A 15,510-nucleotide genomic window follows, 5' to 3' on the forward strand; every position below is an offset into this window, starting at 1 on the left:
TTTCAATTGGTAATTTTCCAGCATGGCCTTGAAAGTGGAAGCCAAAGGGTGCTGATGACATAACATCAATGTTGCAAGTGTCAAAGAAAAAAAAAAAAAAAACAGAAAAAAGGGCATTTCTGTATCTATGTGCATCAGGTTGCCATGGAGACACTTTTTCAGACAGTGGGTTGATGCTGATCATCTGAGCCTCTCCAAGACTGCATTCAGATTGAATATAGATTAATTCTGAGTCATCTGTAAATAAACTGAATAGCCAGTTTGAGCCACAGCAGTATTTGATGTCTGTCGTCACATGTTGTATGTGGACGCTGCAAAAAATGTCTCTTCCTTGTTTGAGGGAGTGTATATGTGTAAACATGACATCATTACTCACAGAAAAATCCCAGACATTTGCTATCCACTGTTCTCATTGGAGGAGAGGAGCACGGAGGACATCATAATACTCAGCTCAGACCGAAGATGGAGCACGGCTGGAGTATCCATTGTGACCGTGGCGGAATTTGTAGAGCCGTTCCCTGCGTTGACTGCTGCTTCTTTGCTGCTCTGGTCACTGTCGTGGATGTTTTCCTCGTCTTGGTGCGGCGCATGTATGTGCATCACACTCCAGCTGCGCTTCACAGTAGAGCTCACACACACGCGCAGCAGCGAAGCCCCGTGTCATACTTCACTTTCTAGGCTGGAGAAATGGGCAGAACCGCGACGTGAGCACAAGCTCTTGGCTTTGAGTGGCAGGTGTGGGGAGTAGAATCGCCTTGGCTGGGGCACAGACCGAAGTCTCTGGTACTGAAGCTTAGCACTGGCGGTGGCTGCCTGGGAGGAGCCGGAAGCAGCCCCGGGAGAGAGCACAGGTGGAGGGGACATGGATGCGGAGGATGGAGGTGGAGGAATGGGCATGGGTAGGGAGTTTGGAGCAGAAGGTACAGGTAATGAGGGCAGGAGTGGCTGAGGTGGGGAGGGTGATGGCTGGGGTATGTGTTCTGAGAGCTGGGCTTGCTGGGAGCTTAGGTTGGACTGGCTTCCGGATTTGGATTTGTCAGGTTTAGGGGGTGGTTTGGGCCGAGAGCTTCCACTGAAGCTGTGGCAGTGGGGAAGCAGATCCTCTTGGCTGTGAGACTGAGTGCTGCTGTGTTTGTGATGTACGTGGGGCCTACCGTGCCCGTACTGTGTGCATGTACATGATGCTGCATCTTGCATTCTATCCCGAGACCTCTGACCTTTGCTCTTTGACCCACTGCGGCTACGCTTCTCACTCTTCATCTGAAGTTTGTCGACTGACCAGTAGCGTCGTGGTGGTGGCAGGGAAGTGGGAGGGGGTGGCCACTGTGAACCCAGCCCCCCACTGCCTCCTCCAGATCCCCATCCAATCCCTGGACCCGAACCCCAGAAATCACCTGCCATACCCCATCCCTCACCCCGACCCAAAATAGAGTCATCTCTACTGTTGACACTTCCACCTTTCTCTCGAGCAGGGTATGTTCCAAAAAACCAGCCCCCACCCCCAATTCCACTAGCTCCGCCGGCTCCAGTTCCTTCCCAATATCTCTCAAAACGGCCAAACTCTCCTGAGGACCCCTCATCGGAAAAGCTTTCCTCTGCTCTTATCCTATCCCGCTCTGACTCTGACACTGCTCCTCTTCCTGCCCGCCGCACTCTCTCCTCTATTCTCTCCCTTTCTCGTTCTCTCTCTCTCTCCTCTTCTTCCCCTCCCTCCTCTTCATCCTCAGAGTCCCACTCATGGAAGGACAGGCCTTCTCTTGTGTTAACTCGCCCCCTTTCGTAGTGGAGAAGCAGTGGCCTGCGTTCTCCTACTCTCCCTTCTTCCTCTCTCTCTACCCCACTACTCCTCCGCCTCTTGGACGAGGAGAGGAGTGTATGCAAAGAGGAGGGAGGGGAGGGTCCGGAGGCCTCCGTGCCACCTGCTTCGCCTCCACTGACCCAGAATTTAACTGAAGAGGGGAGTTTGTTGAGGTTGGGATACCGTTTACTGGACGGTCGGTGTCGTGAATGGGAGCTTTTGGGTCTTCTTTCTCTACCTCTACCTCCCCCACTATCATCCTCTCGTTCGTCCCCATCGTCCTCACCTCCATCTCTCCTTCCTCTTTCTCTCTCTCCCTCCCAAGCTGAAAGGCTGCCTTTGTCCGCAAATGCACTGCGATACTGAGTGGAAAATGACGAGTACTCTCCCTCTCTGTCCCCATCCCCCTCTCCATCTCTCTCCGCCTCAACATCACCCTCCTCTGGCTCTGAACGCTTGCCTGATGACACCTTCTTCTTCTTTTTGGTTTTCAGTGCCTTCTTTTTCTTCTTTTTCACCTTGCGACGCTTCCTCTCTCTTTCCCTTTCTCTTTCACGCTCTTCCCTCTTTTTTCGTTTTTTGTTTTTCTTCTTCTTTTTCTTTTTTTCCTTTTCCCTTTCTTTCCTACGTTTCTTCTCTCTTTTCCTCTCTGTATCTCCCTGGGCTCCACCACTTCTCTCCCTGTCCCTCTCTCTCTCTGCCCATCCCGCCCACCATTCCTGGAGCTGTGCTAGTTGACTGCCACCCCTTTCTCTCTCTCTGTCTTTCTTATGCTCCCTGTCTCCAAAGGTGCCCCATGGTTTGCGTGGGGGTATAGGAGGGGGAGGTCCATGAGTGAGAGATCTAGGGGAAAGTATGGACCGCTCTCTATCCCTGGTTCTGTTGTGGCCCTGCAGAAGACTAGACTCTTCGGTCAGCTCATCCAAATCCTCCTCATCCTCTTCCTCAGCCTCTCTGTCTCGGGTGCTGCGAGATGAAGCTGTGGAGGTGGATGAAGGAGAGGTGGAGCGTGAGGATGTGGCTGAAGATGTGGTTGATGAGCTGGTGGTGGATGAGGAGGTTGATGTGGAGGTGTAGGGGAGTGAGGGAGAGGGGGACGGAGGAGTGTAGGATGGGGAAAGTGTGACTGGCACAGGGATGGGGAGAGGAGGAGAGGGTCTCGGTCTTCGACTCGCTTCCCTGCCTCCACCTCTCCGGCCCAGTGGCAGGATGTTCTCGTACAATGGGCCACCAGGTTCTTTGGGCTTTTTTGGTCGCCGTTTCCTCCAGAAGGATGAAGGGAGAGGGGGAGAGGGGTGCTGCAGCGGGGGGTTAGGTGTCAGCGGGGCTGGGGCCTGGCTTTTAGGAGGAAGCCTGGGAGTCCCCAGAGGTTTAACCCCTCTACCCTGACCCCCTCCACCAGTACCCACTCCCACCTTCTTCCCCATGCCATGGTCCATGCCCTTCTCCTGGTAGAAAGCCACACTAGTTGGCGGGGGTTGTTGGTGTGCCCTAGGGACTGTTTTTGGAGTTTGAGAGCCTGTCTGTTGGTCCACACATGGCCCAAGTCCCTCTGGATCAATAGGTCCATAGTAGCGCTTATATCCATCTAGACCACTACCTGCACCTCCACCACCTGCCCAGGTAGGTGCAACCTTTTGGGTTAGGGGTCCTGTTTCTGCTAGGGGTCCTCTCACACCCATGGCGGTCGTGGCACTAGCGGTTTTGGGTAGTCTCCAACGGTCCACAACCGCCAACCTGCGATCTGGCCGGGGTAAGAAAGTAGTGCATGGTAGTGGAGCTCCTACAAGTTGAGTATTTGCGGGACCCAAGGCCGCTCCAGAATGAACAATTGTGGGAGGGGATCCAGGAAGAGGTGTTTTGTAAGACTGAGGAGGTTGAGGCTGTTGTGGTTGTTGCTGCTGCTGTTGCTGCACCATGGCAATGGCTGGAGTGGATACAGCTGAAGTGACCACATGTGAGGAAGAAGCAGGAACCATGGCAGTGTGATGGTGGCCAGGAACTGTGACTTTAGCCCCACCTTGTGCAGTTTCATCTTCAAAACTGCAGCAGCTATACATTCCCTAAGAGTACAAAGAAATGAAGATATAATAGTGAAACAAGTCATATTTTCTGACAATATGGGCAAATCAGTTTCAATTACATAAGCATCACTCTCATCTCATCCGTAATACTACAGGCATAGTCCACATCACAATCCTTCGCAATATACCCAAACACTCCCATATTTATATTTCTAGTGAATAATAATCAGTCACGCTCTCACTTCACACTCTTTCTCACCCTGCTGAAGGCGAGTAGGAAGTCCAGTTTGCCAGACTGGCCCATTTTGCTCATGCAGTGCCGCAGCCTCCAGTACACCAGGTGCTCCCAGGCGAAGACCAGCAGACTTAGGCCCATGGCAACCAGCAGCATGTAGAACACACCAGCCATGTTGTCTATGTCTAGTTTGGAGCTCATCACCTCAATTTTATCATTATGACAGATCCCTGAGAGCCAGAGACGCTCTAGCATTTCAATCTCATCTGAGTGGAGAGGGGAGAGAAAGACAAGGCATTAACATTACTCGCCTTCTTTGTTGGTAAGTAATACAACTACTTGGCACAGATGTATTATGCATGCAATATGGTAGTGACATGCCAAGCAGATGCTAATACTAAATGTGTTTAAATATGTTGTAAACCTACAGTAAGTCAGGTGTTATTTTGAGATCTTTAGAGCATTATATTGAAAACATTCAGGTCAGAGGTCAAGTGAACTGGCCCCTGTGGGTAAAAGAAACATTACTGTGAAGGTCTTTTTAGAAGCTGATCAAAGGGGACAGTCTTTGTTAATCCTGAAAGAGTAAAAGGAAGAGAGCAAGAGGCCTGTAGGCTAGGTCCTGCATAATGATCTATCCATATCCTCTTTTCCTCAGAGGGTAAATGAAAAGACAAAAAAAGGAAGGAGACCAAAGTTCTTTGTCTTTGCTGCATTGTATCATGGGAAATGAGAGAATGTGGAGAAATAAGTAAAAGGCTGGTGGAAAAGCAGAAGAGAGTGACTTTGTCATTATGACAAATAGCAGAAGCACTTCTTCTATTCAGAAAGGGAGAAGTTAGCATAAAAAAAGGGATGAAGACAGATGGTAACAGAGGGAAATGACAGTATATGTGCATTGTTTATGTTGGTCTCAGTGTGTGTATGAGGGAGTGAAAGATGGAACAGAAAAGGGAAAATTTAATAAGATAGAAGGACCAACAGTGATAGGCAGAGGGCAGAAAAACAAGAGGACAGACAGGGAGACAGAACGGTGAAAGGGTGAGATCATAATCATTTAATTGTGCTGGAAGATGGTCAGGCCGCTGCGAACTCAAGAGAAAATCAGAATCTCACCTTCTATCTACAGAAACACAAGCTTGTGAATTACCTCAAACCTTACTAGACAGAGGCATGTACTGCAGCATTTACTGCTTTGATGAGGACTGGCCGACAGCACCACGTTATCTCAGCTTGGGCCATCTCAAAACAGTGCTGCGTAACATAATAAAAGCACATCATCACCCATCACACTGTAAATGACAGTTGCGTTGTTCTCACAAAGGTTGAATTATGGCGTCTGTCTCTTATGCTATCAAAACAAACTATCCAGCAAGCGCAACCTGCGGGCATTAATCACAATGTAGATGAGATGCCACAGACACATCACATAAAACATTTCACAAAAGAAAATGCAGTCAAGCAGCACGAAGAAGCGCAGACTGAATTCCACATGGGACTTGAACAGATAACAGCACGAGCCCGGCTCAGATCCGAGCGCTGCCTCACTCTGTTGACACTGTCCATTCACCTCCTTCTGACTCCTGCCAGTGGCTCTGGCAAACCACTTCACTGACCACAGCCAAACTCAGCAGGTGTGTCATACTGTGAACATACATACACACATACATACACACATACACACACAGCTATATGCTAACACACAGACACCGTTTACACACCCACACATAACAGTACAAATGTGCATAGCACATTCTAACACACGTACACACTTTCACACCTTTTCTCTTGCCATAACAGCTTCTGTTTGGCAATGGAGCTCAGGGTTGGCACAGTTAAATGGGCACATTTTAACCATTAATGCTTTAGCAAGGTCTTTAAGCTCAGGCAGACAGCCAGTCTGTGCCATCTGCGTGACCTCCAACACCGTTCCCTGCGCTGCCCCCTCTGATCCTGCCCTGACCCAAAACGCTATCAAGCTAAAGCAAACACTGCTCTTGGATCAGCCTTAAAGGTCAACACTTTTATAAACAGATCGTAAGCACCACAGCCTCTCTGACCACTGTAATAAGTCCTCTGAATTGTTAGTAGGTGAAAGGACTTCTATTCGAGACGACCACTGCAAAAGAAAGCTGCTGGCCCCGAGATAAAATAACATAGGCTTTTAGCAGGTAAGAAGTGCTTTTGCGTGGCACTGACCAATAAGGTTACCTGCGGCGTTTAAAAGACATGAAAAGGCTGCAGATGGACAAGTGGTTTCCTGTGGTTTCTAAAGGCTCTATAGAAACATAAAAGTAAAATTGTAGTCGTTGGTTGTACAACAAAAAAGAGTTCAACACCTTTGTAGTAACTCACACATGTTAGCTTCAGAGATAATTGACTGGCTTGGCACAATTTTATCAGTTAAGAATAGTATCTTTTACGTTTTGTTGATATCCCAGATAGCAAGCGTATGTCTGCAAGCTGTCTGGAAAGCATCTGCTGTGTACAAACATCTGACAGACGTCTGTAAGATGTCAGTTTTACATACATTCTAAATCATAAACATCTTAAATACATCTAATAGATGTCTATATAACATCTGATAGGAAACGTCCAATAGACGTATTGCAGATGAGAAAACACTAAATAATATGTCTTGCAGATGTAAATGCAGACGTCAAAATGACGTCTCCAAGATGTACGTGTGCTATCAGGGATGCCTTTAATGAATATGCTAATATAACAAATTAGCAACAAATATGCTAATTTATTACATTTTAAGCAACGTTTACAACAACAATCTGATGCAATGGTTCAATTGCATTTCTGGTTTAACGTTTTTTATTTTCAAAACTTGTTAGAATCCAAAAAAGTCCACATTTCGATAAAAACATGTTATGATAGCCGTGTTAACGCTAGTTATGACTGAATCGCCTCCTGTTAACGTTTTTAAAAAGTTTGATGACAAGCAGGAAATGTTTATGGTTCTATTATATACTGTTAAATGTTAAATCAGGTAAATGAGACTAAAATATGTCGATAATAGGGGCCAAACTAGACTAAAATAGAGACTAAAATATGTCGATAATTATCTGCCAAAAAGCCCACAATGCTTTTTAAAGGGATAGTTTACCCCAAAAATAAAAATTCTGTCATTAATTACTCACCCTCATGTCGTTTCAAACCTGTAAGAGCTTTTCCATTTTTGGAACACTAATTAAGATGTTTTTTATGAAATCCGAGAGCTTTATGACTATGCATAAACAGCTACTACCGTTAGTACTACACGTTCAAGGCCCAGAAAGGTAGTAAGGACATTGTTTAAATAGTCCATGTGACATCAGTGGTTCAACTGTAATTTCATGAAGCTACGAAGTTTGTGTTCCAAAGATGAATGAAGGTCTTACGGATTTGGAAAGACATGAGGGTGAGTAATTAATGACATAATTTTGGGGGGGAACTATCCCTTTAACACTTCAAAGGTAAAACAAGGACAGAATTCAGAAAATAACATCAGATAAAACACCCACGCCTCAACAGTCACCAACCAGATGAATAAAAAAAAGTCACTGTTCATTTCACATGTAAAGCTTCTCAGCTGTTAAACAGTGGTGTTAGCTAATGGAACCTGGCACCAGTGTGACGATCTCACTGTGGGAACCTGGCGTACACACACATTCTCTCAGTCTCTCTCTCTGTGGCACACCAAAAGCCAAAGAGGATTTAAACAGCAATCAAATAAACCATCCAGTTGAAACAAAACACAGTAAGATAGCTAGTGCGTATATGTGTTTGTGTACGTGTGTGTTGGGAGAAGGCAAGGAGGAGGGTGTATAAATGACAATTAAAGAATTAGTACTTGGACAAGCACATTTGAATCAGATGCGTTCCACTCTGACATCGCAAATCCGTAACAGCTAATCCACTATGGAGTGTGAGAATGGACAGCCACTCAATACACTTACTCACAGCACACAATAGCTCAGCTCCAAAAGCTAGCTGCTGTCTACACAGGCAATTGCTTTCAAAGACAGTAAACTAACTGTCATGGAAGTCCAGTTTAGAACTTGGAATGCTCTTTGTACACCATATAAACAGCTCAGGGGAAACAACTCACAATAGTTTGCTGTTAGCATGTTGCTAAGCTAATGACACGAATCAACAGTTCTCTTGTCTTGTGCGCCATTTTGAATTTCTTTTTTTCATGCTGCAGTGCATTCTAAAATGTTATTTCTTATAAAGTTACATGTGAAACAGTGCTGTTGACCACAGCTTGATGCCTTAAAGGGATAGTTCACCCCAAAATGAAAATTCTGCCATTAATTACTCACCCTCATGTTGTTTCAAACCCCTAAGACCTTCATTCATCTTTGAAAAACAAATTAAGATATTTTTGATGAAATCCACAACCTTTCTGACCCTGCATAGACAGAAACGCAACTGACATGTTCAAGGCCCAGAAAGGTATTAAGGAAATCCTTAAAATTGTTAATGTGACATCATTCAACCTTAATTTTATGAAGCTACGAGAATACTGGGCAAAAAACCTAGGACTTGTTTGCAAAATTAGTAAATTTTCCTGGACTCATGATCATATCTGAGGCATGCGTTGTGTCTGGTGTGAGCCAAGGATTCCAACAACATAAGACACTTAAGCCTGCGACTTACAGTTTAGGACAGGGGTCACCAGATCTGGTCCTGGAGGGCCGGTGTCCCTGCAGAGTTTAGTTCCAACCCTAATTAAACACACCTGAACCAGGTAATCAAGGTCTTACTAGGTATACTTGAAACTTCCAGGCAGGTGTTTTGAGAAAAGTTGGAGGTAAACTCTGCAGGACACCGGCCCTCCAGGAACAAGTTTGGTGACCCCTGGTTTAGGAGTTATGAGCGATTTCGTACTTTGATCGCTGAAGCGCCCCTGTCAGGCCGATTGGGGCGAGCCTTGGTGACGTTGTTGGGGGGTGTGAGTACTACCATCCCTCCAAGTTTCATTTCTCTATGACTTACAGTTTGGTTTGTACAAACAGTTTTACGTGGAGATTACGCTGATTCTTGGCCATTCTAACAATCACAATAGGGTTTCAGCGCTACGCGCTAAAACTGCTAATAATGACTTACTCAAAGCTTTTTTTGTTTTCTTTGTCCACAAAAAGTGATTTTAGAGCTCCATAAAATTAATGTTGAACCAGTGATGTCACATAGACTATTTTAACAATGTCCTTATTAACTTTCTGGGCCTTGAATGTGGCAGTTGTGTTGCTGTCTATGCATGGTCAGAAAGCTCACGGATTTCATAGAAAAATATCTTAAATTGTGTTCCGAAGATGAACAAAGGTCCCACGGGTTTGGAACAACATGAGGGTGAGTATTTAATGACAGAATTTTTATTTTTGGATGAACTATCCCTTTTAAATCCTGCCTTTTAGGCAGCTCAATAGGTTTTGTAAAACAACACACTCTTTCTTTCTCTATTTCTCTCTCCTACACAGCACTTCTGCCATTCCCAAGACTGAATCTTTGATACATGCCCATCTCTTTTATGCATCAGTAGGTTGCTATCATCTCCTTAAAAATCAGTAAACAGCCTGCTAGCACAAAGAAAAATGTCACCTGCTAGACAACAAAGATATATATTGCGTCATGTCAAAAAAACTGGATTACACCAAGATGGCTGGGAAGATGGCTTGAAGCTAGCAGTACAGGCTAATGAATGAAGTCTTGTTAAATATGCATAAAAAAAGACTTTAATCTCCCAAAGGCTTTTATCTTCTCCATCCCAACAGCATAAATGCACTAATATACATTCCCCTAATTTTAGCACTTTGATACTGCAGAACCTTCAGACTCTCACCGTCGCCCACCAGCTGCAATAAGGCCAAGTCCAACGGCCGTTTCCAGCGGGAGTTCTTGATCAGGGCGATGCCGTAACCAGTCGTGGCGAATACTTTCCCTGAGCCGATGGTCATTACTTTACAGCCTTCATCTTTACGAGCCATGTAGTTTAATACGGCCGCATCGTAGATGAAGGCATCCAGCTTACTGCAAACACAGACAGGAAGAGTAGGAGTCAGAAGAGACAGAGCAAGGGTGACAGACAGAAAGAGAGCAGAGAGGAAAGTTGTAGTGTGCCGACATTATATTATCACTTTGGCTAAAAATGGATAAGGAAATGACAGGCTCAGGAAAACCACGGTGTGGATTAACAACTCATGATAAATAGACGAAGAGTGTGTGAGGTGTACAGGGTTGAGAGAGGAAGTGTGGGAGGAGGGAAAAAAAAAGTGCAAACACATCGTAAAGGAACTCCTGTTTGTGAGCGCAACATGGGGCTGGGAGGTGTAAGGAAGAGAGTGGAAGAGCGAGAGATGTTAGATAACGTGTTGGAAACAAGGTTATTATTGTTGTTATGAAAACTATTACAGAAACAGAGATTAAATAAACAAGTATTTCCTTGAACTGAAATATAAATGAGCTGGCAAAGGAATGAACGCTAAACTGAAAATATAGATGCAAGCAGTAATTATCAGGGTTTAAGCTCTGCTGGAACTTAATATAAAGCGTTTTTCAGATGGTCAGATATTTCAGGACAATTAGAGAAACAGAAAAAGGAAGTCAGTGAGAGTAAGAAACCCAGCACAGACCCAGTCTTGAGGTGGGAGATGGCATCCTCCACACTTTTCTGGTTGTATTTGATCATGTACTGGTGCATGTCTGGATAGTTACTGCGGATGTTTTTCTCTGTGCTTCCGTTAGGGACCGTTCCAAATTTCAGAGGGGGGTACTGCTCTGTGGGGTGCTGAAACTGAGAGAGGGGAACACAGTATGAAGCAGCGATTGAAACTGATGTTGCATTTGCTTTTTCAAAGTAATTAGAGGACTAACAATAGAGTACAATGAAGAAATACTGTAAGCTTCGACATGAATGACATGTGACAGTGAATGTATGCTGGAAACAAGTCTAGAGCTGCCGCAGCTGTCAAAACCAAGTATAATACATCATAAACACAGAACAATATACAAAGCGGCAGTGCTGACATGCACATTGTGTTCATTCTGCTTTTAACAAAAGAGAACAACAGTGAAGCAGATGGGGGAAACTATTTTCATTTAAAAAGGGATTACAAAATGAACATGAGGCACTTAGAAAAAAAAGCCACCGCAAGTTAAATTGCTTTAAGTATCCAGATTTGATGTAGCTTCTTTTCTGAAAATGACACATACACAATGGAACACAAATACATTTCAGTAGGTGTACATAAGTACATTCATTTGGCGTGACAGCAAAACAGTATTTTATGTCGGAGTGTTTCCACAAGAATCCCTCCAGATTCCTCAAGGTCAACACCGAGAGCAAAGGGCAAAGGAACATTTCCATGCTAGAATGCCAAATTACTGAACATCTCACAGATACATACTTAAAAAGGTCACCCAAAAATGAAAATTCTGTTGTTAATCGCTCACCCTCATGTTGTCCAAACCCGTGGGACCTGAATTCATCTTCGGAACACAAAATAAGATATTTTTGATGAAATCCAAGAGCTTTCTAACCCTGCATAGTCAGCAATGCAACTAGCACGTTCAACGCCCAGAAATGTAGTAGGTACATTGATAAAATAGACCATGTGTCGAGTACCACGACGCATGCATGTGATGCTGCTAAAAGAAGCGTTCTGTGCATTCTGACAGCGTTCTGACGTACAATATAGTGAATATAGTTCATTGTCTATATTTCTTGTTCAAATAAGTAAGGCTATGCAAAAAATTGTGAGTCATCCTCTCTGTTGAAATCTTCAGACAAAACCAATGGTTTAAGTTTGGACCAATGCTCATGACCAATTCATACCTATTTTACGAGGTGGCTAATTCGTACGACCTCACTCATACGATTTTGTACGATTTTTGTGACGCTTAAGTTTAGGGGTGGAGTTAGGTGTGGCCTATCGGCAAATTCCAGGGTTGTCACATTTTCACAACAAAACTCACCAAATTGCTATTCAAAACTAGCCCTATCGCGTTTTGAAAGAGGGGGTCCCCCATTAAAAATCACGTTCTGGGGGATAAAATAAACGTTTTTTTTTTTTGTCAGGGTTCCCCTGGTAAACGTGCATTTCAGGGACTAAATATAACGTTATTGGTTCGATTCAACCCGAGGACATCAACAACAACCCACGGCAACTGTGTTAAAGTAGCCCAGTTCCACGGGAAAACCATGGACTTGGCAACACTGCCAAAATCCCTTTAAAACAAGTCATTTCACTCAGCGACCATCTTTGAAACGCCTCTCGGGCAGGCAAGTGCAGCTCCTATATCTTTGAGAGAGAAGCATCAAATTCTCCAAAACTGTTCACCAAGCTTACGATTAAATTTCATATTTGAAATCACCATGGAAATCTGACAACTGCCTCATAAATATTGTTCCTTATGCTACAATAGCGTTAAAAAAGCATATTTTTCAGCACTGTGCATACTGTAGCGCACATCTCAGAACGCTGACTGTTTCTATAGCAACCAAGACTTCTAACGGCAGTGGCGTACTGACTTTACCAATTAGCGATTGACTCATTTATTCCAAAGGCAGGGATTCGCGGGCATAATGAGCGTTGCAATTTTGTGACACGTCTTGGGTATTCTATAGTCTTTGCTATCACATGAATTCCTACGAATTTGCCACCTTGTATAATGTGTACGATTTTTCACAATTTGTATAAATTCGCACGATTGAGGTCTTACAAATTATTCACATGATCACAAATGTACGAATTGCTGTGAGATTGGGTTGGTTGGACCACTGATGTCACATGGACTATTTTAACGATGTCCTTACTTCTAGAGATGTAATGATATGATCATATCATATCATGATATTATAAGTCTACGATACAATATTGGAAAAAAATTTAAAATGTTGACATTTTAAAGTTAAATTATTCTATCTAATCCACTTTGAGAGTTCAAAATAAGAGCTCTAACCCATGTTCTTAACCTAGAAAACTAAAGTCAGAAAAAAGGCGGTGAATTGACTTGTACCTGAACTTTAATAAAGGGGACTCAACCCTCTTTTCATTTGTGATAAAAAACCAAACAAATTAGAAATAATAATAATAATAATAATAATAATAACTACAATGACAGTAATAACCATATATTGTAAAACAACTGCACTGCAAAATAAATGAAAATGAATATTTCATAGGTATATTATTGTTGCTTTAAACTACAGTAGGGAAACTGCAATACTTCATTTCTAATTTTTACACTTGAAACAGATATTTTTTATTTAAACTGCAGTAGCGTTACCTATTTAAGCCGCTCGCTGTCATCATTCTATACTGCACTTTTAAACTTTTATTTTGACGGAAACGGCATTAGAGCTTTTATTTTAAAGGAAAACTCCAGCTTCAGTGAAAACAGACTTACAAAAATGCGTCTCACTACAAGTCTAGTGAAATGCTGTAATCATCTGCCACGAAAATAAAGCATAACTGTTGGCTGTCGCGTTCCAAAACGCGTGCTAAACTCACAGCACATGCAATAAATGAGTTCACAGCATTCATTCACTGTGAATGGAGACGATCTGAGGCCATAAGCCATATTGCAATTTCGGTTTTAGTACGATTGATAGATAATGTGTCAAAGCATAATGGCCCAAAACACAACTTTAAAGACCTTGGTATTGCAATATCACAATATTAATAATATCATTACATCCCTAACAAATAACAATACAAATACAGTACAATTTTTCACAAATTTCATACGAAATTCGTACAAATTCACTGTGAGAAAAGGTTGGTTGGTCCACTGATGTCACATGGACTATTTTAACGATGTCCTTACTACATTTTCTGTCTATGCAGGGTCAAAAAGGCTCTGAGATTTCATTAAAAAAAAAATTATTTGTGTTCTGTAGATACACAAAGGTCTTACGGGTTTGGAACATCATGAAGGTGAGTAATTAATGACAGAAGTTTTATTTTTGGGTGAACTATCCCGTTAATTACATTTTAAATGCAGCATAATAGCATCCAGCTCTTTAAAAGACAAATAGCGTTCATCCATTTAACAGCCAATTTAAACTACTGTCAATCTCAAATTTTTCCAGTCCCAATCTAGTCTCTGTAGTCTTGCATATTGAAGTAGTCAAGAATATTTATCCTGAAATCCATGTCAACACGACATCACAAATTATGAAAACTTTATACCGTTTGCGTACAACACGCACTGATAAACACAAGCTTTCTCTGCATCTACAGAAGCTCTGAAACCCCTATTCCCTTACCTTTTTATCACTGAGGCCAGACACAGTGTCAATGTATTCCTCTTGGATCATGAAGGCAGCCAGGTTGGCAGTGTAGCTAGCCAGGAAGATGACAGCAAAGAAAGCCCAGACAAGAACCATGATCTTGCTAGTGGTTCCTTTGGGGTTCTCCACTGGAACAGAGTTATTAAAGACCAGAGCCCAAAGAAGCCAGATTGACTTGCCTATTGTGAACTTGGAACCTCCGGCCTCTGACAGAGAAGCAGAGAAAGAAAGACTTTTAACACTGACTTGAATTCTAAAGGCGCTTTAATTATTCATCAGCTCAAAACAAACTAAAAAGTATCAAAACTGCTAAAGTAATAAAAAAAGGCTTCCTAAACTTCTCCCATGTAGATGATGAGGTGAGAAAGGAGGATGCCGGTGCCAGAGGATGAAGGAGAGAACAGAGGAAGGAGAGGAATACAGAGCACAAGTCTGCAGTCCTTTATTATACATGAGTGTCTGCGAAACTGCCTGCACCACAAATATCAAACCCACGTCCAGGCCAATAAAGAACAGAGGTGAACTCAGCCATTAGGACTTCTGAATAAACTCAGTGACAAGCAACTGTGCACATTTAACTTTGTTAAGATAACGCTTGAGACTACTAAAGTTTGACCTTATTAAAAGGTTACGTGCAGGACTGAGAGCAAACCGGACTCACTCTTGCCACTCTGAAGGCTGCGGTTGTACCCCACTGGACTAAAGAACTCGAAGATGAAAACCGTCACTGCCACCACGGTCAGGCACATTACAAACATCATCACCCACACAGCAGGGCTGTACGGCTCTGGGAGACGGCGCAGAGAAAAGAAGAGGACAGAGAGAAATCAACACCATTAATAGTTTTTTTTTTACTTGGTTTGTACAACACTGAGCAGAAATCAATGCCAGGGATGTAGCAACCATTAGAACTGGAGGAAACCTTTGGAAATTATTAAATTATTTTTAATAAAATAACCTTTCTAAGCAGGAATTTAAAACAGTGTTATTTTTGTGAAAAGAATACATTTTTTTATCTGTTCATGTGCTTTCTGGGAACTGAACCCATGATCTTGATCTTGCTAATGCCGTGCAGAAAAACAAAACATTTAAAAAGCAACCTAAACTGCATTATAAGTTACATATTTTTATCTGTTTATGCAAACTTCAGAAAAATTGGACCCATGAC

General features: G+C 43.0%; 1 protein-coding gene across 1 annotated transcript in view; it reads right to left on the bottom strand.

The window, feature by feature from the left end:
• Positions 1-660: 660 nt before the first annotated feature.
• Positions 661-15,510, bottom strand: part of LOC127178622 (glutamate receptor ionotropic, NMDA 2D) — a 108,723-nt gene continuing 93,873 nt past the window's right edge. The window contains exons 10-15 of the mRNA XM_051131598.1: positions 15,004-15,129; positions 14,319-14,548; positions 10,681-10,841; positions 9,891-10,078; positions 4,082-4,323; positions 661-3,861 (exon numbers count right to left, since the gene is read on the bottom strand). Coding sequence (XP_050987555.1) covers positions 661-3,861; positions 4,082-4,323; positions 9,891-10,078; positions 10,681-10,841; positions 14,319-14,548; positions 15,004-15,129 — 4,148 coding nt within the window. The remainder of the gene's footprint in view (positions 3,862-4,081; positions 4,324-9,890; positions 10,079-10,680; positions 10,842-14,318; positions 14,549-15,003; positions 15,130-15,510) is intronic.

The sequence above is a fragment of the Labeo rohita genome, chromosome 16 (genome assembly GCF_022985175.1).
Source record: "Labeo rohita strain BAU-BD-2019 chromosome 16, IGBB_LRoh.1.0, whole genome shotgun sequence".
In the NCBI taxonomy this organism is placed as follows: Eukaryota; Metazoa; Chordata; class Actinopteri; order Cypriniformes; family Cyprinidae; genus Labeo; species Labeo rohita.